The 25,154-nt window shown below is 47.6% G+C and overlaps 1 protein-coding gene across 1 annotated transcript in view; it reads left to right on the top strand.

Moving 5' to 3' along the window:
- Positions 1 to 17,849, top strand: part of LOC8052467 (peroxisomal multifunctional enzyme type 2) — a 39,498-nt gene extending 21,649 nt beyond the window's left edge. The window contains exons 23-31 of the mRNA XM_029988874.4: positions 509 to 659; positions 3,801 to 3,931; positions 4,943 to 5,110; positions 8,602 to 8,740; positions 9,142 to 9,272; positions 13,926 to 14,063; positions 15,138 to 15,279; positions 16,725 to 16,855; positions 17,595 to 17,849. Of these exons, the coding sequence (XP_029844734.2) occupies positions 509 to 659; positions 3,801 to 3,931; positions 4,943 to 5,110; positions 8,602 to 8,740; positions 9,142 to 9,272; positions 13,926 to 14,063; positions 15,138 to 15,279; positions 16,725 to 16,855; positions 17,595 to 17,681 (1,218 nt within the window). The 3' untranslated portion in view covers positions 17,682 to 17,849. The remainder of the gene's footprint in view (positions 1 to 508; positions 660 to 3,800; positions 3,932 to 4,942; positions 5,111 to 8,601; positions 8,741 to 9,141; positions 9,273 to 13,925; positions 14,064 to 15,137; positions 15,280 to 16,724; positions 16,856 to 17,594) is intronic.
- Positions 17,850 to 25,154: the final 7,305 nt, after the last annotated feature.

Genomic DNA, 25,154 nt, shown 5'->3' on the forward strand with positions numbered 1-25,154 from the left:
GGGATTATATGGCAGTTATCTTATTAAAAAGTTTAAAGTGATTTTCTGAAAATTTCAATGCAAACATGGGGCTCATTTTTGCCCAATTTTGGTAATTGGCATTATAGAGCTCCATGTATTAGAGAGCTCTGTCGGCTGTCATTTTCCCACAGAAAACTTCAAAAAATCACTTATCAGTTTTGAATAAAATTACGGTTAGGGCTGAAACTTTGCCATCTGGTTTGGACTGCTAGCGCTACCTTTGGGTGGAGAATGAGCGATCAGCAATGCATAGTTTACTTTTGCAGCAAAAATAATACCTGAGCGCTAGTGTTGGATAAATGCTCATGAGAGGTGTTAGCTCCGCCAGTGCTAGGTGCAGGTATTTCTGCAATCACCTGTGCCACCATCAATGTCTTTTTCTAACCGACAACGCACAGAAGGAAAAGTCCTAGCTCCGAGGATACTCTGGGACTCCGGGTCAGCCCAGAGGCCCATGGGTGTGCGTGGATGTGCCCTCTTGTTTCAGGCTCCTGCGCAGCAGCAGCAGCCACTAAAGAGCGACGTCATCTTCTCATCTATGGAGAAGAAGATCGCCAAGAACCCCGACCTGGCGTCGTCTGTCAAGACCGTCTTCCAGTGGGATATCAAAAAGGACGGCCAGCTTGTCAAGCAGCACAGTGAGTGCCGTCTGCAATCCCAGTGTTTGCATTGTGCTTCAGCTTAGATTGCTTCTCTCCACTATACATAGAGAGCTGGGTTTAAAAAAGACGGTGGAACAGGCGTTAGTGGCAGCTTTTCTACTGGTCACGGTGTATCTCGTACAGACGACTGGCTGTGCAAAGAGCGAGTCATCTGCCTCTTGCTCAGGAGTTGCAGCCATGTCAGAACGATGCCGAGCTCTGATTGACTTTGATTTAAAGGATAATGGGTGGACCTCAATGCTAGGTGCGTTGAGGTCTATTCACTATCTTTTTTTTAATCGGCCAATAAGAGCTCGGCGTTCTGAGATAGTCGCAACCCCTGTGCTAAAGCAGACGAACTTGCGCTCTGCATAGTCGGGTTATCCATGTGATGCATCACTGTTAGAAGCAGTTCTTGGAGGCGACAGTAGTGAAGGTGGGTCTCATGTAGCTATAGCGTACCATTACCAAACGAGCCATTGCAACACCTGCCACTTCTACCTCCCTTTCCCCAATTCACGCTTCCTCACTCAGCTCTTACTCCACACGCTACGTATCGTGTGACAACACGTCAGCAGTCACCTTGTGCACCTCCAACGAACTGCTTCTTAACAAATTGCATCGTAGTGTAAATGAGAAGGGTGCTAGGATACCAGTGTCGTAGGTGACAATGGCATTAAGGGCTCCAACTTTTTGCAAGCATAATGGTTCTTGCATTTCACCAAAATATGCATACAGTATAGACCACTTACAACGTAACCGCTTATAGTGCAGGACCGGGTATAACGCGGTTTTTTTAAACTACCGGTTCACCTCCCATAGAACTCCATGTAATTACATACCGCTTAAAATGCAGGCGCACGAAGGGAAATACCGGTTATAGTGCGGTTTTTGGCACAGCCCGCTGACCGCGCCGACGACCGGAGCAGCGAGCTCGCTTCCCTGTGCGACACTAGATAACGGCGCTGACGGCGCGAGCCACAAGCTGCGCTCGCGGGGCAAGGAGGTTGCTCGAAAACGCGGGGAGAAGCGAAGAGAGAGGCTTCAGTTGCCATAGCGACGGAGGGACGCACGCACGAGTCGTTCACGTGCGTGCGTCCCTCCGCGGCGTTGGAAACAAAGAAACAAACAACCGCAACGACAGACCAATCGCAGGTCGAGGAGAAGTGTTCGCGTGCGTTGCATGTCGGTCGCGGGTTGGCTGCTTCTATTCCGCATACATGGCGTCGGTTGTGATCGTCGTCGTAGACGGCGTGCATCTCATCGTTCTGCGTAAAAGCGCTATCCTTGACTGTGAATTTTCGTTGTGTGTCGCTATGATAACCCAGCACGTACTAGAAGGGAAGATCCACTTACTCGTGCGGCGATGTCGTGGCGGCGCTCTCAAGACGGCAGAAACGCCCGTGTCGTCGTGTTTGTTTACTTCGACTACAGTGGTGATTTCTAAGCATTTGTGTCCTCGAACATCGCCCGGATTTCTTATTTGGCGCATTTCATGCGTGTGCTCAAGTTCAAGGTATTACTGGCGCGTACCGTATGAAGGATGCGAATTTTCACGCGTTTTCATCGGCGAAAAGTGATTAGGGTTAGCAATCCTGAACGCTCGCAACGTCCGTCCGCAACCCGCAATGCCGTTAAAAGGCTGCGCCAGGCAAAAGCCGCTAATTTCTTTTAAAATGTGTGACACACTTGAGACATAACTGTACTAGTCTATTGAAATAAAGACTTTCCTCAAACTAAGCTTATTTTTTCATCTAACATAAAATAAATTCTTTTACAAAGGTAAGTTGTCTCATGGCACGTATTTTGGCCTGAAAAATTGATGTTTTGGTTATAGTGCGGTACCGCTTATAGTGCAGATTTTCGCGACTCCCGAGACATACATTATATGCGGTCTACACTGTATATAGCATCACAAATGCATATTGCACACAGGACTTGTGGGCGGCAAATCAAAGGAGCCCCTCAAACTTTTTGGTTTACAAAAGGGAAAAAGGGTGGGATCCTCGCAGCTGCACTCTTTGCACAAACTGGTGCAGCAGATAGTCTCTTGTGACCCTAGTTCAGAGTTTAGTCCCACCCTGCGGGTTGCTCTGGTCGCTGACAGTACGAGAACGACAGGGAGGTCCTTCAGTTGCCCTGCCTCCGGTGTGAGCTTCCCACTTCTAACAGACCCTTTTGAAATGACACATGGATTATGTGCGGCTGCTATTAGATGGTCGTGCACGGCACCCAGGCGAAAATTTTCAACTGGGACCATTTGGTCCCAGTGGCAACTGGTTTATGGAACAATTCCCAGTTGTAACTGGTCCCAGTTGGAGTTGGTCCCAGCTGGAATTGGTCCCAGTTACAACTGGTCCCAGTTGGAGTTGGTCCCAGTTATCGCTGGTGCCAACTCCAGCAGCAATGAAACACGGCACAAAATGGAAGGTTGACAAGACTTTATTGTCAAAGCTTGGAGAATGAAACTAAATAATAGGTTCGGTGACGTACACGCTCTGGGTTTAGCCACTTGCTTGCAACGGTTGAATCGCTTCTTCAGAGGTAGTATTCATGAGATGAAGGAAGACCGGCCGCTGGCGTCTGTTAGTGAAGACGTCCTCAGCTTCTCTCCCCATCGCGTGAAGAAAGGTGCTCACCCATGATCCCGCGTTGTGCAGGTGAAGTCCTGATAGGATGCGGTAGCGCTCCCACCTTGCAATCTCAACACGACCACTTTGTCAGCATTCAGAACGTGTACTCGGATCGAAATGCATTCCACACGAGCGCTGCGTCGATGCCTGGCGCAAACTCGGGACCAATCACGGGCCTCACGCCGGAAGCGACGAGGCCAACTAATGGTGGCTGCGCGTAATCTATGCTTCATTTCACAATTTCGGAAGGAGTCTATCAAGCTCCACCGTCTCGTTAGTCACGAGCGTACACTCGTAGCCAAAGCACGGCAGAAGGCGATGGGCACGTGCCGAAGGCGGGGCATCGGAAAGGCACTTTCTGCACTTTCGTCCTCTTGGCGACTGTAAAAAGTGCATTAGCGGTGGCGGTGGAGGCACTGTCGGGGACGCAAGTAGAGGCGTGCCTCCGGCCCCGTCGGATGCGGGTACGACAGAAGGAAATACCCACGCTCGCGTGGCGTTGCAGCATTGGACCTGAAGAACGGCCATGGCGCCGTGTACTCGGGCACCCCGAAGCAGGGCAAGGCGGACTGCACCTTCGTCATGGAGGACGACATCTTGCACGACATCTACACCGGAAAGCTGGATGCACAGAGGGTGAGTGGGGACCTCTGGGTGTGGACGCGGCGAAAGGAGCCTCTTTTGCTTCCTCCTCTTGTACCGTACTCCAGGGGTAAAAGGGACGGCCGGGGGGGAACTTGGAGCTCCGTCGAGGGCCAAGTCACCGCCTGTTTACCCTCGCCGCTGTCGCATCTCTCGACGCACTCTTGAAGCTATGATTGTGCCACCGATACGTCATACGAAAGGCAGTCTGGAAACACTGCCCAAAACATGTTTCTTCCTTGTGGTCTGCTTACATGCCTACAAGTGTGCTTCCAGTCCCTCGAAGTTCTCCGTCAATTTTTCTGCCAAGTTTAGCGGGGAAACTGAATCGGTGCGTTGATAGGTCACGTTGCGTCAGTTTTTGTGCCACATCTAGTGGGGAAAATGAATTGCAAAGTTCTCCGGCTCCTCGAAGTTAAAGTGGAATCCACTTACAATGATTCCAGATATGATGATGTACCGCTTGTGACGATCGTTTTCTAGAGTTTCTAGACCGTTTCACTCCGTTTCTAGTTCAGACACAACGACGATCAGTCATGATGATTGAATTTTTTGGTTTTCTTATTATCGTTACGAGTGGATTGCACCGTACTGCGTTGTTACAGACTGTTTTCGTGTGACGTTTGCCACGTTCGAATAGCGACAAGAAATAAAGTTTGTAGATTAAACATACCTGCAATAAAAAAATATTGCGAAGAAAAGAAAAGGTAGGACTATTGGCACGAATCCCTTGAATTCAAGCGCCTTCCAATCGGCAAATAAAATGATTTCCCATCTTGCCCCGACTCGGCTACGTAGAAAATCGACGTGGCAACCGTCGCATAAAAACGGTCCATAGAAAACCAAGAGCGAAAGGCTCGCTTCCTCCTGGCGTCTTTTCTGAAGCTTTCTGTCTGCACACTTTTCTGGACGTATATAGTAAAGGTGCATTGTTTTCTTCTTTCTCGCGTTTTCACCCGCACGCCTTGATTCTTCCTCCGTGCACGCACGTGGTTCTCTTCTTAGGCCTTCATGACGGGCAAGATGAAGATCACGGGCAACGTGCTGGCCAGCCAGAAGCTGCAGGACCTTTGGGAGCAGGACAAGGAGGAGGAAGATCCGGGCCAGGAGCTGGCAGACCTGGTCGGCGCCTCCTCACAAGGGGATGACGACAGGCCCCCACTGCCCTCGGAGGTAACTAAAAATTAAATCGTTTGGAGTAGCTTTTTTCCTTTTTTCTTTTTTAGGTTTGTCGACCGTCTTGCCCTAAGGGCTCCAACAGGAACATTCCTTGGCCGTTTTTTGCGATGCCAGACAGTTCCTTGGGACTTTACAGCAGTGAAAGGTCATATGAGTAAATTTTAGTTTAACGAGAGCTTTAGAATAATACCCTACGTTAAAAAGAACATTACCTCCAACATTGTTTTTTTTTTTTGTTTTTTTTTTTCAAAATTGAAAACTTTTTGATTTATTGAATAAAGTAGTGTGTACAAATCTTTGGTATATTACACAGTGCCGAAGCAGCTAATGACTAGAGAGAACTATGCACAATTCAAGGGCATTATAGATTTTTTATTCCTGGTAGTGTAGTTGATATTTGCTTTCTTAAATCTTGCATGCTGACATATTCTGCGGAAGAAGCTGCTGATTTTACGGTGTTTCAGTGGTGAAACCTGATTTTGGCAGAGCATTAAAATTGTGTTTTACGCTTTACTGTTGTGCGTAATGCGTGGCGCGGTGACGACCGGAGCAGTTTAGTTACTCTGCTTCCCTAGTTGCTGGAGGACCAGTTAGAGAGGGCGCAGGTGTTCACTCTCAGAGAGAGTTGCTGGATAGAGGCAAGGGGATTCTAGCTTTCTAGAGCATTTTAAGAATGCTGACTAGATGGCACAAGCCACCACTTTATTCAAGGGGTTCAGTCGTATCCATCCATCCATTCAAACATTGTAAGGATGGGGGCATTGCAAACTAAGATACGCAGTTCTTGGTATCGGAAAATAAATGGAGGCCTGTGGCATTCGAGGATGAGTCAACTGAACACTTCATACTTCAGTGGGTTTCACCCTTGCAGTCGGCAAAGGCATCGTTGACTCGGTAAAAGCCTTCCAGAACAGCAAGTAAAAAAAATTGTCTGCAGAAACCACTATTGTTGGTTGTCTTTGAATCGCGATAGCATTTGTCGTGAGGCCCACGACGCAGCTCACTGTGAATACGACGAAGCAACCTTTGAGTAAACACTTTATTTTTTGGATGTTTTACGACGCAGTCATTGACATCGGCGCGTCTGCAGCGCGCCACTTCAAAATAGAATAATTGCTTTGTCTCTGTGCTATCGTTTAATCGTCTGTCTCCATGTAATTCTTTAATGTTCAGACTGTTTTCTCATCATCGTTTCAGCTACAAGTCTGTCTTGTACTGTCTCTGTGTAATTGTTTAATGTTTGTGTTGTTTCACCACCATCATTGGCCATGTACCAACTAGCTCAACTCAAACTGATACAGTATAGACCACTTACAACGTAACCGCTTATAGTGCAGGACCGGGTATAACGCGGTTTTTTTAAACCACCGGTTCGCCTCCCATAGAACTCCATGTAATTACATACCGCTTAAAATGCAGGCGCGCGAAGGGAAATACCGGTTATAGTGCGGTTTTCGGCACAGCCCGCCGACCGCGCCGACGACCGGAGCAGCGAGCACACTTCCCTGTGCGACACTAGATAACGGCGCTGACGGCACAGGGCGAGGATGTTGCTCGAAGAAGTGGGGAGAAGCGAATAGAGAGGCTTCAGTTGCCATAGCGACGGAGGGACGCACGCACGTGTCGTTCACGTGCGTGCGTCCCTCCGCCCCTCCGCTGCGTTGGAAACAAAGAAACAAACAACCGCACCGACAGACCAATCGCAGATCAAGGAGAAGTGTTCGCGCGCGTTGCATGCCGGTCGCGGGCCGGCCAGGCCGGCTGCATCTATCCGCAAACATGGCGTCGGTTGTGATCGTCGTCGTAGATGGCGTTCATCTCATCGTTCTGCGTAAAAGCGCTATCCTTGACTGCGAATTTTCGTTGTGTGTCGCTATGATAACCCAGCACGTACTAGAAGGGAAGATCCACCTACTCGTGTGGCGATGTCGTGGCGGCGCTCTCAAGACGGCAGAAACGCCCGTGTCGTCGTGTTTGTTTACGTCGACTACAGTGGTGATTTCTAAGCATTTGTGTCCTCGAACATCGCCCGGATTTCTTATTTGGCGCATTTCATGCCTGTGCTCAAGTTGAAGGTATTACTGGCGCGTACCGTATGAAGGATGCGAATTTTCACGCGTTTTCATCTCCGGAGAAAAGTGATTAGGGTTAGCAATCCTGAACGCTCGCAACGTCCGTCCGCGACCCGCGACGCCGTTAAAAGGCTGCGCCAGGCAAAAGCCGCTAATTTCTTTCAAAATGCGTGACACACTTGAGACAGAACTGTACTAGTCTGGTGAAATAAAGACTTTCCTCAAACTAAGCTTTATTTTTCACCTAACATAAAATAAATTCTTTTACAAAGGTAAGTTGTCTCATGGCATGTATTTTGGCCTGAAAAATTGATGTTTGGTTATAACGCGGTACCGCTTATAGTGCGGCTTTTCGCGACTCCCGCGACATACGTTATATGCGGTCTACACTGTAATTGCTTCATAGCTTGGGCGCAAATGTCAATGTGTGCATACTACTACCGCTCCATGTATGCGCGGCGCGGGCTTATCTGCTTGCTAGGACGATGTCAAAGATGACCTCTAGGATGACCTTTAGGGCGATCTAAAGAACAACCTCTAGGATGACGTCTGCATACGCACAGCGCCTGTGTATTCGGACGTCATGCATAAATGGATGTCCACATACACGCGACGCATTCAAGGCCAGATCCCGTATTGCGAAAACTGGGTGAAGTAGCTAAAGAATGCTATCACATTGAAAAAGGGAAGGTGGAGGCAACCAACCTCAGGTTATCTGACCTCGGTCAATAGGCCCACTGACTCATCCTGTATATACCTTTCTATGTGATATATAGTTTTTGCCCAAAAGTTTTGCTGTGCATTTCGTAAAATGCATGGTATATTCTATAGATTAGTTGTGGAAATAAAAAGTATGAAGGATTCGGCAGTATTCATAGATACAAACTCTGTGTTTAGAGGGTGTTGAGACCATAATGACCCCAAGAGGGAATAAATAAGCATGGTAGTGCAGCACGTGCTGTGGCAGCAGTACAGGCCAATGTTATTTAATTAGCTCAGTTACGAAACTGCTCATAGACGCTGCTTGCACGAGCAGTACCCCCCCCCCTCTCACCACGGCTTGCCTTCCATCGTTCGACGCGCCAGACGGATGCTATGGTGACTGCAGTGTATTCTGTGGAATGCCTAGGTTTCGAAGCACAACTTTCAGATGGCGTTCCACCATACTCTACGGAACACACAGTTTTGAAACGAAAATCTAGACGGCGCTTGAAATGACGAGAAGCGGACTGAAGTGAGTAATGGGGGGGGGGGGGAGTGCCCCTTCCGCGGGAGTTCCAGAACTTAGGTAATCTAGTGACGTTGGTACTGGCACGTCGCTGCTTAACCGGGACACTGCATCCATTAAGATAAGACGTGGCCCAGTTGACTGCCCTGGTTGAAGCTGAGTCTCCCCCCCCCCCCTGTGCCCAGCCTCCCAACACCATCAAGTCGGACTTCATCTTTGGCATCTTCACCGAGTACCAGAAGCATGAGCCCCAGATTGCGAACCTGGTCAAGACCATCTACCACTGGATCATCCTCAAGGACGGCAAGAAAGCCACCGAGTGGAGTGAGTTGGCACAATTTTCAAAAACCAGTTCTGTCGCCGGCAGATGAGCCGTTTTGGCCAGGTAACTGTCGCTTTGAGACAGTGAACGCTCGAGCACCGTAGGCGCTCAAGCATTCACTGAAGAGCCTGCTGTGGCCTGCACGCCTTCTCAAGATCAGGTATTCTTGATAGGGTTTATAGTTTTTTTTTTTCTATTAAAGTCAGTGGTAAGTCAGCCTGGTGGGTATGTTTGTTTGACTTGTCCCTCACTTCTTTCTGCACTGTCTTTTTTTTTTGCTATGCATTACCGACTTGCTAACGTTTTCACTCTTCTTCGATAGGTGTTTTATCTTCCTCACCCTTCTTCTTCACTTGGCGGTGATGCGGGCCGCACACTGACGGGGATCGTTCTCCGTACGCAGCGGTCGATCTGAAGACTGGCAGCGGAGACCTGTACAAGGGGCCACCCAAGGGCATCAAGGCAGACGTCACCATCACCATAGACGATGAGGACGTCATCCAGCTCATGCTGGGCAAGCTGAACCCGCAGAAGGTAGCGTGTCGGTCCCTGAATTTGGCAGAGAAGTTCCACTCTGGAGTTGTGAAGTTCAGCGTGGCAGAGTCTGCCATCATCTCGATTCTGCCAGGAATAAGAATCTTGGCATGCAGCATTTAGTGCTGATCTGGTAGCTGAACCTGTAATGCAGCAGCAAGACGTCCGGAGCATTGCAAACGAGTCGTTGGCAGATGGCAAAAAACAAACGAGCGAGGAGATTATGATCCTTACCTGAACATGTTAGCTCTCTGCAATATTCCGGTTCTTCAAAAGCGACTACTGTAAAATTCTGAGAGAATGCCCGCCCCCAAGGGATTGCCCATCCAGTTTTTCTGGCTAAATATCCGTAACAAAAATTTTGAAATATCACCCACCCCCCGATTCTCGTCGGACGTCACGCGATGTCAGACGGGAATCGCATCAACCGCGCAATTTGCTGTACCGGCACATCTGACAAGCGAGTTCATAGCGGGTTTCCAAGTTTTTTCCGCAATCTGTGCGCGCGATATCAGCTCCCGTAGCACACGAGCCCGCGTGTATGTTTCGACGTAAAAGGCAAATCTGCTGCGTCCGTAATCTACAGTATCCGTTCCCGTGACATAAGGCTCGTAGCGGAATCCTATGTTTTTGCCCGCGATCTGCGCACGCGATCTGGATTCCACATAAGTTAGTCGTGCATGTATATTGCGTCGTGAAATATGATTCTGCTGCATTTGCGATCTGCAGCATTTGTTCCCGTAAGATACGAGTTTGTAGCAGATTCCCGTGTTTTTGTCTGAGATCTGCTTGCGATATCAGTTCCCGTGACAGGCAAGTTTGTAGCGGGTTCCCATGTGTTTATTGCACCATAAGACTTGAATCTGCTGCGTGTGCAATTTGCGAGATTCGTTCCCTTGAGATGCGAGTTCTCGGCGGGTTTCTGCGGGTCCTTCGCACCATGAAACGTGAATCTGCTGCATCTGCAGTATCCTTTCCCGTGACACAGGAGTTCGTAGTGAATTTCTGCGTGTTTATTGCATCGTGAAACGCTAATTTGCAGTGTCCGCGATCTGCGGTATTAGTTCCCGCGTCACGGGGTTTGTAGCCGGTGCCAGGGCGTTAATCATTAATTTTTGATAAAGTTTTGCTGTGGCATCCCCAAAGATAGCCCCCCCCCCCCCATGTTTTTCACCATTTATCTCTTCATTTAGGGTGGGCATTCTTTCGGAACTTTACGGTAATATGGACAGAATTAATTTTTGTTTTTTGATAATCCGAGCATTCTTCTGTGGCTTGTTCGCAAACATCTTCCCCGACCGGTGGGCAACGCTGGTTGGGGACAACGAGGGATTGCTTTTACCTGTCTTCAGGTCACTCTGACAAAAAGCTGCCATCACTCTTTGACGACTAGCTTTTAAACTTCAGGTAGAACGCTTAGACAGGGTGGGCTACCCCGCCTGCTTGATTACCAGCATGTGTGTAAACCTCCTACAAAAGATCAAAAATAAAGGCTACGCAGGGGACGGTCAGCGAGAAAAAGTTGGAAAAAATCAAGAGTTCAAGTGATACCGTACCTTATTTACACAAGGTGTCGCACAACTTTAAGAAAATAGCAATTAAGTATGATGTCAATGTTGTTTTCTCCGCTCCATGCAAGCTGGCAAAAGTTTGTCCTATGATGACTAGACAGAAACATGTTCTGTGCTCGAAGAAGCACATCACTCAGTACGCAGCTTGTGCCTCTAATGTTGTTTACGAAATTCCACGAACGTGTGGGCGCACTGGGTGGTATTTTAATCAAAGGGCACATGAACATCGTCTAGCGGTTCGTAACTAATTGAGGGGACACCTTGCAGTAAACTGCATGCGGTGTGGGTGTCATCCCCTGTTTGAATGAACAAAATTTATTAAAAGAGCAAACAACAAGACTGAAAGGTCAATCCTGAATATATCGAATTCAAAGGGGATCGTAATATAGTTCGATATATCAATAATTTGATACACAAAAATGTGTTAAGTTAAGCTCGAGTTGAAATTTCCTGGCGTCTCTGCTAATACCGAAGCTTACCAAATAAAGCAGGGGTCTCAAACACGCAACCCGCGGGCCGCATGCGGCCAGCGGGCCGCATGCGGCCGGCGACTCGCTGGGACGCGGCCCGCAGAAGACCGGCTGCGAGTTCCGGTTTCCATGTCTCGAGCGCTAGAAACGACATGTGTCATAGTGATCTCATCTCGTCGATTCATTTTCGCTCGAAAAGTAGCTCTGCTTTTTTAACTTATGCACACATTTTATACTTCTCTGTGTTCATTTGCCTTCGTTTCGCTGTATTATTTTGCTTCCCTTTTTGTAATGTACAACAATTCCGCTACCAGTCTGCAACCTCGAGCTATTCGTTGAAGGACGCATGCCGGCTGAGCAAACTCTTGCTTAGGTGCAAGTCCCAAAGATAAAGCTATGAGCTCGGGATTCTCCCCTTCAAAAAATATCACAATTAAAAAATGAGTATTTGTTCAGAATGTTATAATAACAATTGCGAGGAATTCAAGACCTGTCCAATTAAATTGTTGTTTTTTAAAGACATGTTGAGCTGGGAACGGCAGGTTACTTGCTCTCTTGTTCTATTAAAAATGCCAGCACGTTGCGGGGCTGTGTAATTTTAATTTTTGCTATAACATCAGGTCAGGGCCCAGAGTAGTCATATAAACAAATCAAATTTAAAGATGTCACTGGCAAAACTGTGAGTTTTCGAAAAGCATAGGGCACGAGGTCTTTTCTCATTAAAATCTTCTAACCCCCCCCCCCCCTCTGATACGTTGGCCCTCGGCCTTTCTGGTGTGGGCTATCTGGCCCCCACACTCAAATGAGTTTGAGACCACTGAAGTAGAGCATCTAAGAGCCGCAAAATACAGTAGAGCGTAGTTGGCAGAAACCGCAAACACCACCGCACTTACACGCGCACCTGGCCTGGACCTCCACACAGCATAAGCGACAAAACATTAACAAATTTTAAAAAATTAAAGGAAAACGGAAAAGTGAGAGAGACGCATAAAAAGAATCTCTTGGACCATAGAAAAAGTTAGCAAGCAACAAGAAATAAAGCTCACTAAATTCAGCAACAAAAAAGAAAGGCAAAAAAAAATGGGCAAAGCAATAACTGGAAAAGAAAAAGGTAAACAAAGATAAGGCACTCAAAGTGCGATTGGACAACAGTTTTTGTCCACACACTCAACTTGCCAGTCTTTATTATTTTATTTTTTTTGCTCATTTTATTTTGGGGCTAAAGGGTCTCACTGCATCAGCAGTATTCGGGGAAAGGGCACAGGCTACCGTCCCAACAGCCACACTCCCTGCACTCCTTACTCGCGCGCGTGCCCTTCCCCTTGCTTTTGCCATTTTCCACTTTTAATGCGAAAGCATTACCTTTCCCATGGAGCGAGCCGACGTCATCAGTTTGAAGCGCGAAAAAGGCACTTAGTTTCCCTGATCCCAAAGGTCCCATTGGCTGGCGCGCGGCGACAAGGCTCCCATTGGCCGCTGCACGCGTCGGTTTCAACGACCGCCACCAGATGGCGCTGCGTGTCCGTGCCGCCAGTGCGCCGATGAAACTAGCCGCCGCAACCCCATGCCACTACGGGCCCCACGCCGGTTAAAACAGACACGTTGGCTTGCGCTCGGAGGCTTCTGTTAATCTCGCCGCCGACCAACATGCCATTGCCTCCATCATCCAAATTGCCAGCAATGCTTCTGCTCGTCTCGCCGCCGACGAACATGGGACCGCCTTTAGCATCCGCATCGTCGGAGGGGCTTCTGCTACAGCTCGAAAACATTACTCGCGCCACGAAACTCCGCGGATCACTCCGCGGCGTTCTATGGGACATTCATGCTTTCACATTCACAACTCATAAGAAGTGCTTAGGTGTCTTCTAACTTTTTTCTACTTCAATAAGGTTTTCTTTTCTCGAGGTTACACCTAAACCTGGTAGACAGGAGCAAATCTCTTTTTTGTTTTTACAGTTCATTGTCTCTCTTTTTTTTTTTTTTTTTTACAACTGCTCTTTTGCTGCGTATCTTCCCACCTGTATGCTGGCTTGGCGGTCTGCCAGCCACGCAACGCAAGGGATGGCTCGCCACCCGTGCAATGGGGCAATGGGATCGGATCGCGGGAAAAGCAACCAGCAGCCGGGCTTTGTTCACTATATCAAGTGTCCTAGTCCTGCATCGTTCACTATATCAAGTGTCCCTGCCATGGGAGTTGGATACAAAAAGACAACGCTCCTATACTATTACATGTGATTTTCAAGGGGATGTTTGGATTGTTTGATATAAATAATGGTTCAAAATAGCCGAAGTACCCTCCAGGCACGACTGTAGTTGAAGCATATTTTTTAAAGTCCTCAGGTGGCAACTGCAACAGCAGGATTTTACTGAATGAGAAGGAAGTTTCTTTTCTAGATGGCTTTGTGTAGACACTGATAGGAATGTTTAAATCATTGTCATCTTTTTTTTGTGTTTATGAGTTGCTTTTATCACAGGGGGTTGGCAAGATAGGGAAGAGTGTTCACGCATGTGTGCTGGGTGGTTTCCTTTGATTAAATCAGTTGAAAGGTCCTTTCTTCATTCGGGTTTTTTGCGCTTTTAAGTCCTCTTGATTGTATTGTTTTGGGCTTCAGGCATTCATGCAGGGTCGCCTCAAGATCCGTGGCAACATCATGCTGACTCAGCGCTTCAACCAGCTCTGGCAAGAGATCCTCAAGAGTGGCCGAGTGCTTGAGCTCAAGCTCATGAGTCCACTCCTCTCTGATGGACAGGTGAAGGACCCTTTTTCTTTCCTTTGTCAAAATTATAAGAATGAGTACTCTTTCTCTATTTTTTTTAGAGGGCCGGTGACACCCTATAATATGTGAACAAATGGTTAGGGCGCAAACGAGCTGGTGGTGGTTAAACATTTGACTAAAAACCCCGAGACTGGGACGAAGAGGGACGGACAAACACAAAGTCTAAACACAGCTGAAATTTATTCGACAGTGAAAGGGCTTATATAGGCATCAAATCCTACACAAAACACAAGAGACGAGAGAGAGAGAAATGGGGAATCTCGTGCCACAAGCAGTACAACAAAGCAACTTTTACAGTAGAATTGAGAAGCAGCCTTTACAATAGAACTGCCGGAAGCAGTACAAGAAAGCAACCTTTACAATAGAACTGAGAAACAACCTTTGCAGTAGAACTGCGGAAACCCAAAACGCTCCACACGACGTGCGCAGCGGTGCGCGTCGCACATGCTGCAAAGGAGACAAACTTGCCGAGCAGCACGGGTTCCTCCCTCGCTCAGATGAAGCGTGGCCAGTACACAGCTGTTTGTTTTGTGCCTGGTTTCTTGAAATATGCCGTAAATAGCTTTTTTTTTTTTTTTTTTGCATTTGATCTGAGTTATATTTATTGTTTTTCACAAGGCCTTTCCCAAGGTTTTTCCTTAAAAGCAGGCTCGTATCGCATTGCGTGTATACAAACGATAACTGGAAATTGAAATTCGTTTGTTATATCCGCTACTTTTGTTTTTTTTCTAATGCATTGTGAAGACGTGTCTTGATCTTAGTGTTAATAAAGTTTAAATCGACTTGTCATGATTTGTTGCTTTTTGAAAGTGCACTTTTAGTGTGTTGCCTTTTACTTGAAATATATTCCGTAATTAACCCCTCCCCTACCACCACCACCATGTAATGCCCTTGGATGGGTTCTTGAGGTATTGCAAATAAATAAATAAATAACTATCCGGGTTCGTTATAAGCGGGCTGTATGCACACAATGTAAAATCCATTCCTCGGAGCTGCTCCCTGGTGATCAGCCCGCTCGCCCCTCACCTTGTGTGCATCTGCGTGCAGCCTCTGAGCCCCGACCTGTGGAGCGACTGTGCCTTCTTCCTGCTCACCAAGAAGCTGGCGCACCTGCCGGAGCTGGCACCCCGGGTGCAGGCGGTGTACGAGTGGCGCATTCTCAAGGGTGGCACGCAGGCCAGCCTCTGGAGTGAGTGGTTCTCCCCCATTACAGATGCAAACGGATCAATGTTAACACGACGCGTTCGGCTTTAATCAGCTTTATGTGAGTTACGTGTTCCCTTGCGATGTTCAAGTTGATATCGAAGCCTCGCTTCGATGCCTGTGATGCGCGTGTAGAAATGACAAATATGGCTGTAAAATGTCGCACCAACTTCGATTATGAAGCAAGTTTTCGTTCTGCCCTTAATAATGACAATTTTTTGTGTCATTATCGGCTCTTAATGTACGGCAATCAAACGTGAAACTGGCATGAAAGAAGTTTTAGGACTTCTTTTATGGTCTGGGAGCGCTCGTGCGTCTTTTTTAGAGTGCAGCTCTTAGGCGCCCGTTTCCGGCTTGAGCGGCGTCGCCGTCGCCGTCGGCGTAACCGCGCGGTGCATTATGGGTAAATTTTCCCGAAGGAACCCGAGGTCCTCCCGAGGTCCTCCCGAAGGAACCTGAGGTCCTTCGGGAGGACCTCGGGTTCCTTCGGGAGGACCTCGGAAGGACCTCGGGTTCCTTCGGGAGGGCCTCGGGAGGACCTCGGGAGGACCTCGGGTTCCTTCGGGAGGACGTAGGGGGGGGGGGGGGGGTCACGTGACGATGACGTCATCAGTGACGATGACGATGACGATGGCGATGCGGATGCCAATGACTTTATCGGCATCCGCATCGTCATCGTCATCATCACTGATGACGTCATCGTCACGTGACCCCCCCAGGACCTCAGGTTCCTTCGGGAGGACCTCGGAAGCACCTCGGGTTTCTTCGGGAGGACCTCGGAAGGACCTCGGGTTCCTTCGGGAGGACCTCGGGTTCCTTCGGGAGGACCTCGGGCTCCTTCGGGAGGACCTAGGGGGGGGGGTCACGTGACGATGACGTCATCAGTGACGTCACTGATGACGTCATCAGTCATGATGACGATGGCAATGCGGATGCCAATGATGCCAATGATGCAGATGCCAATCGGCATCTGCATCGTCATCGTCATCATCACTGATGACGTCATCGTCACGTGACCACGTGACCCCTCCCCCCGAGGTCGCGTGATCTCCCAGGTCACGTGACCCCCCCCCCTTCCGAGGTCAACTGATCCCCCCAGTACCCTTCCCTGCTCCTCCTCAAGAGCTGCCCTCAAATTCGGCGTTACAGGGAGTTGTAAACGGCTTTCATTTTTATTCTTACATTTTTTTTCTTTTCCTCTCGAGTTCAGTGTTCTATTGCCAGGCAGGACGCTTTTTTCCTAGGGTTGCGTCGAACTCGCACCTTGCTTCTTTCATAAATCAATCGGAGCCACCCGCACTCAATACGCGAGAAAAGGTGGGACCGAATGTTTGCCAGAATACTCGGTGAAAAACGGTGGGCGCTCCGAGGTGCCCACCTGCTTTCTGGTCGACTCGCGAAGTCTTCATGGCGTCGACGATCTCCGCACAGCTCTGGACCTAAAGAACGGCGTGGGAGCGGTGTATCGTGGCGGAGCCAAGGACGGACCCGCCGATTGCACCATTAGCATGGACGACGACATCTTTGCCCACCTGGTGGCCGGAAGGATCACCCCGCAGCTGGTGAGGATTGCCATGCTGAGACAGGAAGCATAGCGTAGATCTATACAAAGTACCAAGCCAGCCAAAGCCTCGGGGGTACGTGTTGCGAGGATTGCTAATTCGATTCACCGGAGATAATTCCACGAGGAACGGAGTTGTAACCGATGTGGCTGTAACGCATCCAAAGGCTCTTCCTGTCACCTTCGGTGGATGCCTTGGGATGGGGTGTTTGGCTTGCTTTGCAAGAAGGATGACAACCAGTCTCTGGTACCGAAAGACCCTCATCGTAAGTTGTTTTGGGCAACCGTGAGATGGCGACACCATTACTGCATTATTGCCACAGAAGTGATGGCAGCTGTGCCGCCACTGGGTGCCTGTGCCACGGCCCATTCTAGCCGCAGAAATTAAGGAGATGCGCGCAAATATAGGATTTTTCACTGCGAATCAACTGTGAATATTTAAATTTGACTGCAAAAAGAATATGAATATGAATATCTTACATGTAACGCAAATTATTTATTGAGTGCAGATACTCTAATACATTCCGAAGGTGCTCTATGCAGTGGAATCTCATTATTTTAACCTGAGGGGTACCAAAACTTAGTTTGAATAATGCAAAGTTTGAATTATCGGAAGTTTCCTTCCTAGAAACACATAGGACGGGACCTGCATGTTAGTTTGAATTAACGAGATTCCACTGTAGTATGTTTGGGAAAAAGGAGTGGACGCCCACGGTGTATTTCTTTTGTGTTGTTTGCAGGCATTTTCCAAGTTTGTGAAGGTGGAAGGGAACCAAGCCCTCGCGGACAAGGTCCACCCACTCTTCCTGACTCAGGCCAAGCTCTGATCTGGCTCCAGGGGCCTTATCTACGCCATACTCAATTTCACGGAACAGCTAACAGTTTAATTGTCAAGGCGGGGCACTGACCGACTTAGTATTTTTTATACACCCGAGTTATTGAACCAGTGATGCTTTTTGAAGGTGCACACGAATAAAGTGATATTTTTGTATTCAGCAGTCGTTGTGTCGTGTGACCTAGACAAAAAGAAAGAGGAAGAGGAACATGCACTAATGAAATGGTGCTATTCTCGAGTGTCTCAACCAATAATGTGGGGACGCTTTTTTTTTATCCGTTGGTTCCTGTGGGTTGTGTGGCAGTTCTCGAGCTCGCTCGTTGGGTGAAGCCCGTGCGCATCCAGACAACTAAAATGGACCGCAAGAAAAGCTAGAGGTGTGAGGTCTCGGAAGCTACATTCAATCCAGGAGATTGCATTCAAGTCTATACCGTTGCAACTCAAGAAGGTAGGGCGAGGGAAAAGAAGGCTTGGGAAGAGGAAGTAGGTGAAATGCTAGAGAGAAGAGGTTTCCCCCTCCTCCAGCGTTCCGTCTGCTTCCTCCTCCACGGCCTTCCTTTCCTTGCCGTACCTTCTTGAGTTGCAACGGACTATACTACCTCTTGCAGCTTTAAAGAGAAACTAAAGCAGTTCTGTATTTGAGACAAAACGGCTGAATTGCCTTTATTTGACCGTCAAGATCACGAATATCAAAATTCTATTGCAGATCGATGTGCCAAGTACCCACCAAGAGTGCTTTCAAAATAGCGCTAAAGCCCCTCCTTCACAGCATGTTCGATGGGAGGGGGAGAATTATGATGTGATATACAGAGATCTCGGCCTTTTCCGTGCCTTCTGCAAGCCTTAACCGAGCAGTCGAAAATGCTGCACGCTTTCACTGACAAGCGGCACGCACAAGGCAGTTGAAACCTCCGGGTATGACGTCGCACCCAGCGGTTGGTTTTTCTGGCGTCTATTGTTACATTGGAGTGGAAATGCTGGTATTATTCATATTCACAGGACGAAAATACGCTAGAAATCGCCTCTAGCTCGTTTTATTTCAAGAACCTCTTTAGCGTCCATTTGACTGGTGCCCTCAAAGGACAGCACACGGGCTTCATTCTGGAAGGGGGTAAACATTTTAAAACTAGATTGCATAGCGAGGTGAGAAAGAGGCAAGGTAGATGAAGATCTGGGGCTTTTTGCTCTAAGGAACCCTCCTCTCCATGAAGGGAGCAAAAGAGGAAAGTTCACGGAAGCCCTGCAGCGCATGTGGCGGTCATATCTGAAAAGGGGGAATGCTGAGTTGTGCTGACTTGGGTTTAGGCTCTGTTTAAACAAATATGTGGTACCAACGACAGAGAGAGAGAAAGAGGTTAGAAGGGAAGAGAGAGTTGATGCAGATCTTTGAGTGTGGTGTTTTAAAGCTGTTCCTGAACAATCTTGCTGGCATGTTCAAATATCAACAGAAAAAAAAATTGAAACATTCATGTTTTCCAATACCGCAGAAATTTTAAGCGGCAAAGGGCCCAGAGGTAACCCCAACCTTGGCCTGAAAAAATTGCCAATATATTAAAGGGATACTACAACGAAATCTCGGCGCTTATTTTATGGTCTACATGTGTTCAAAGGTGCAGTATCACATCGAACACACCACTACCTTGTTAAAAAAAGTCACGAAAAGAAATTTTAAAACGAATTAAAAACTTAGCAAAGAGCACCTGGTGGATGTCGCTAACGCCTCGTTTGTCTTAGTCTTTAGTCTTTAGTCTTTATTTATTTGGCTCTGGAGAGCCGCGGCACCGTGGAAAGGCAGCAGCCCGTACCATGGAGGCCCGCGATGCCGCGTCTAGTGATCATGATAATGTGATGAGTATATACATGCACGTTTGCAAGTCCGGTCTCAGGGCGCCGCCATCTTCCTCAGTGGGGTGCGCTCTCGGGAGCGGCCATAATCCGATTACGACGCCTTAGCAAGGCTTCGTAATCGGATTATGACTGGTCCAAGCGCACCCCAGACCGGCAAGATGGCAGCGCCCTGAAGCCGGACTTGCCGCCTCTCCGGCCACGACGAGAGAAGAGGGGAAGGAGGAACAACTTCCCGTCTTCCCGAGAATCCCTTTTGTGTGTTCCAGAAGTAGCTATTGTCCCCCTACAAGATTATAAAAGATTAACCCGTCACTCAAAATTCATACAAAAGCAGCCGCTTCGGTGGTTGGAACCACGAATAGAGTTGGTCGTGGCTGGAACGACTACGACGTCAAACTCGCCGCAGCTTTGCTCGTCCCGAGACGACCTACGTCACGATTGCGTTGGATGTCATGTGCTCTAAGCTGGGCCTTCTCCGAGCGCTTGCTAGAGTGGGCCGTTAGAGCCAACGTGCGATTGTCATTTACGGATATTGTGGATCATATTCAACCTATTTTTGAACACGACGGATATATTTCAAATTTCATTGAAGTATCCCTGGCTTTTACCAGGGATACGCGTCGGCGTTGATGGTGATAAAAGTATGTCATCAAGCACGCGCCGCTCAAGGTCAAAGCGAGCGTGCCTCAGAAATAAAACGCAAAGAAAAGCACGGCAACGCAGATGATTCGTCACATAAGCCGGCGGGGGCGCTCAAGGTCAAAACGGTCAAAACGGACGCGTCTCACTCAGAAATAAAACACAACGAAAAGCACAGCGGCACAGCAACACAGATGCATCCACCCGGAAGCCGTGAAGCCACCGGCGGGGGCGCCGCGCCGTGGCCGTAGGAGGGGGCACGTTGCAATATTGGTGAAGCCTAGTCATAAAAAGTTTAAACGATTTTGTGCCCAGCGTGACCTCAGATCTCTCTGGCGATTGGTGCGCGTGACATGTCACTTGTGAGATGGATGGTTGATTGTAGAACGACTCCTTGCAGGCTTGCGCGCGCTCCGTCCGGTAGGTTTTATCAGGTCGAAGTCTAGACTAGGGATGCCGCGAACTTTTTTCGAATCGAAGTTTCGATGGTCGAATCAAGCGGTTCGAAAGGTTCGAAAGATTTCGATTTTTCGAATTGTCTATATCGTAAAATTCGACGGAGGTCGAATTTTCGAACTTGTTAAGCTAAGAAGTTCGACGCTTTTCGAACCGTCGAACTTATTACGCTAAAAAATTCGACCTTTTTCGAACTTTCGAACTTATTGCGCTGCAAGGTTCGATGCTTGTCGAACTTTCGACCTTGACTGACCAAAAAATTCGATAAATTTCGAACTTTCGAATTTATTTATCAAGAAAATTCGAAAAGTTTCGAACTTTCGAATTCTGAAAAGTCAGAAGTTCGACGAAATTCGAACTTATAGGGTAAAAGTTCGACGTTCGTCGAACTTCGAAAGACCGGCGGACGGTTTCATTTGATTTCAAGTAGTGGGGTACATTCGTAATTTTTTTTCTCGAACTTTTACACGCGGTGCTGCGTTCCTTACGAAAGACAATGTCATTTATTTCAATGTTCTGGCATGCTTAGGTTTAAAGAAATAAATCCCCGAAGGGGCGAGGACGGACGACGGGTTTTTGACGATTATCGTTTGTGCCAGATTTGAAGCACGCTGCAGCCGGAGCTATTTATGGTAGATATGTTATACTTTTTTTTTAAGAATGATCTATGTATAGCGTAGGTAAGTGCCGTCTTAAGATGTGATTATTGTTATTCAACGTGAGTGTCGAAGAAATGTCCAAACATGTATCTGCACGCAATTATGACCTAAACTTGATATTTATTTTCGTCTAAGTTGTTTGAGGTATCGCATTTAAATTAACACCACAGACAGTACATATCATTGCCATCTGCAGAATACAAAATAATATATTTATTGTTTGTTCACGTTAAGGAATAAATTAACTCATGGCAGAAGATTTCTACTAGTGTTCAAGTTCAGCACGTCATTAAAAGAAAACTTTTTTTTTTTTTTTCGCTTCACGTTCCTGGGACGTGTTTCTTTTAGCCTGTACACATTTTGGTAAAAGAAACTTGTTTCGAAGTTCTGAACCTCTGAATATGCAAGAATAGAACACTTCCGACGAATTCTTGATAGTTTTTTTTTTTTTTCTACTGCTTTTTATTCCCGCATTTATTCTTTTTTTTTTTTTTTTTTTCTTTTGTTACTATCGGCACAGGTGTTTAGGTCGAAAAGACAGCTTTGAACTTCCGAACCACTAAGCATGTGACGAGCAGTGCCTTCTGACAACGAGTTTCTAACAATGACCATCTACGCAACTAGAGCACTATATAGCTCCTTCGGAGCAGAGTAGCGCAATCTAGAACGCCGTCTCTCGGTGACTAGCGGCGAACGCCCGGAGGTTCCAACTGCGGTCAGAAATGCATGGAGAACGTGAGAAAATCGTTGTTTCTTCAGTTTTGTGGGAATGTGCGGAATGGAAATCATTTTTGACATAATAATGAAACATTCTAGAATAATATGCGATAAGTTTTGTGCCATACAAGGACGTAACTTTTTTTAAAAAATTGCCTGAGCGGCATCATGCAGCAGACGACACGGCGACGTCACACCATTCACGTGACCCGCTCCGGCCAACCCGAAAAGCCCATCTCTGCTGCGAGCGAAAATCGTCTGCTTCAAACGCCATTGCCTTGGAAATTGCCTTCTCAAAATTTGCACACGCATCCGATATTATTAAAACTTTGATGAAGTGTTTAGCGCTTTACTAACTTCACGACAGGCTAGTTTTGAAAAATGTGAACTCGCCGCTAGTTTTTTAATCAGCCGTGTTATGTCGATCTCCATGTATTCTCCCATAGGGCGGGCCGCCTCTTGGAACCCTGAGTACCACGTGACTCGCGCCGAGCCGCTCTGTCGGCCATGTTGTCGGCAAAACACGGGGTTCAAAGGATTGCGCATTGCGCTACTCTGCTCCGTAGGAGCTATATAGTGCTCTATACGCAACCTTTTATGCAGTGAAGAGCGACAGTAGCTATACATATGCATAAATAATTTCAGATTAAAATAAGCTCGACCACGCCCTCTTTCCCTGTATTGTTTTCTTTAACAGTCCGAAATACCTGCAAGGGGGAGAAGGAGGGTGAAGCCCCCCCCCCCCCCCCCCCCCCGCTACCCTCTTTCCCCCCGTTTTTCCTCTTCCGACGCCACTTGTATGGTAGAACGCTCCTCGACCTCGAGTTGTGTCGGCTTTTGTGCTTTTTGCGAGGCGATTCCTCCGTCCCAGAACATAAACCTCCAGTACAATTATAAACTTCACCGGATCGGATTACTACCAGCGTGCAAGGGGTGGCGAGCTAGTTTGCCAGGTCGCTTCAAGGTTTCTCTGAGCCTCAACCTCCTGCTCGCCCCTGGCCGTTTCGAACTGGATGAATCTCGTAAAACAGTGTGTTCGTGCAATCACTACTGCGTGATAAAGACCCCCCCCCCCCGGGGGGCTGGCGGTCACAATTCTGCACTGGCAAATATTCTAGCACGTCCGGGACACTCGTCGTCTCATTTAATTGCCTTACCAACTTCGCAGAATCTACCGGGTGAAACAAGGAGACGGTAGGCTCTTTAAATCGACCGGAAAATTCGGTTTCTTAACCTATCGCGCTACGACTTTGTGCAGCGTTGCCCACAGATGGTGCATTTTTTTCGTAAAATTTGCAAAGAGCGAACTTACCTGAGGAAAGAGTAAAGAAAGAAAAAGGCTTAGCTCCTATGGAAACGCAGCGACGCCTCCGGTCTGCAAACAACACGGCGCCGCTTCGCACGGGAGACAAGAGATGGCGCAAGCGGTCGCGACGCCAACTGCCGCCAACGAACGAGCAGACGACGCCGAGAGTCTGCCCTTTTGCAGACAAGGAACTGCAGTTCCTTGCTGTTACCGCACCTGTCTTTTTTGTTTCTGCGACTGTCGCCGCCTACGGAACACGCTCCGCTTTTGAGTCGAAAAGATCGTCTGCCAAAAAGGCCAGGTCTCGGCGCCGTATGCTCGTTCGTTGGCGGCGTTCGTTGCGCCATCTCTTGTGTCCAGTGCGAAACGGCACCGTGTTGTTTGAAGACTGGTGGCGTCGCTGCGTTTCCATAGGAGCTAAGCCTTTTTCTTTCTTTACTTTTTCCTCAGGTAAGTTCGCTCTTTGCAAATTTTACGAAAAAAATGCACCATCTGCGGGCAACGCTGCACAAAGTTGTAGCGCGATAGGTTAAGAAAACGAATTTTCCGGTCGATTTAAAGAGCCTACCGTCTCCTTGTTTCACCCGGTAGATATCACACCCTAACTTTTCTAAACTTGATTTTGTGAAAACAAGTGAGTCGTGAAAACGTTATTTGAAACTGAAACTGTAGAAAAACTTGAAAATCGGAATTCAAACTTTGAAAACTTGGATTTAAAAAAATTCAAAATCTTCAAAGTTTTTTTTTTTCTTTTGAATTTAGCGTTAAAAGAGAATCGAAACTTTCGAACTTTTCGAACTTTATGCCAAAAGAAATTCGAAATCTTCGAATTGTTCGAACTTCATGTCTATAAAAATTCGAAGCGTTCGAAGTTTTCGAATTTTTTTTACAAAGAATTTCGAAATCTTCGAATTTATCGAACCTGAAGTAAAAAAATATTCGAAATATTCGAATTCGACATTTTAGAAACCGTGTAAGCTTCGAAATTTTTGAATTCGAAACTCCGCTGTGGACAAAAGTTGCGAATTTTTCGAAATCGAACCTCGGTCGGTACGAAAATATCGAAATGTTTCGATATCGAACCTCAGTTCGCTTCGCAAATATCGAAACCTTTCGAAATCGAACCTAGGGTGGTTCGCGACATCCCTAGTCTAGACTGTGGTGTATTCTAGTACCTCACAGCAAGACGAAGTCTAGCTACGGTCACGTGATGTGGTCACGTTGGCATGGTAAGTGAGGAGAGTAAGGAGGAAAATGAGAAAGAGGCGAGGCGTCAAGGGAGCATGGCTTGTGGAGGCTACGCGGCCGACGTCATGCCTTCTCCTACCCTTCTATTCTCCATGCGTGGCCGCGCCTGCGCAGTGAGGGAGCGCGATGTCACCGCCGGAGCGCCGTATGAAAAAGGAGGACGTGGCGCGCTGCATGTAGGAATGCTTTCGCATTCGTACAGGTAAGCAATCTTAAGTGTCTTCGGCAAAAAAAAAAAAAAAAGTTTTGCCACATAATTTATTTTTATAATAAAATATAATGCAAAAACAACTTAAACCTTCGCCTTCGGCGCTTCGGGAAATGTTTCTCGGACCCAGAGTGCGAACTCGGGACAACGAAGTTGGAGACAGTCGATCACGTCTTTGGAGCCTCGCCGTTGGTAAAGGGACGTGCTCAAGTGCAGATATTTATAGAAATGTGCAGCCCAACGATGTATGTTAGCTTGTAAAAGAAGCACTCTAAAAACGACAGTTGGAAAAGTTGGCGGGCAGTGGCGGCAGCACGCGTCGTCTGATCATGACGTAGGCAACGGAGGAACGTAGGCGCCATACAACCCGCCAGGGGGCGCCAC

The sequence above is a fragment of the Ixodes scapularis genome, unplaced genomic scaffold, assembly GCF_016920785.2.
Source record: "Ixodes scapularis isolate PalLabHiFi unplaced genomic scaffold, ASM1692078v2 PGA_scaffold11__112_contigs__length_91849675, whole genome shotgun sequence".
Lineage (NCBI taxonomy): Eukaryota > Metazoa > Arthropoda > Arachnida > Ixodida > Ixodidae > Ixodes > Ixodes scapularis.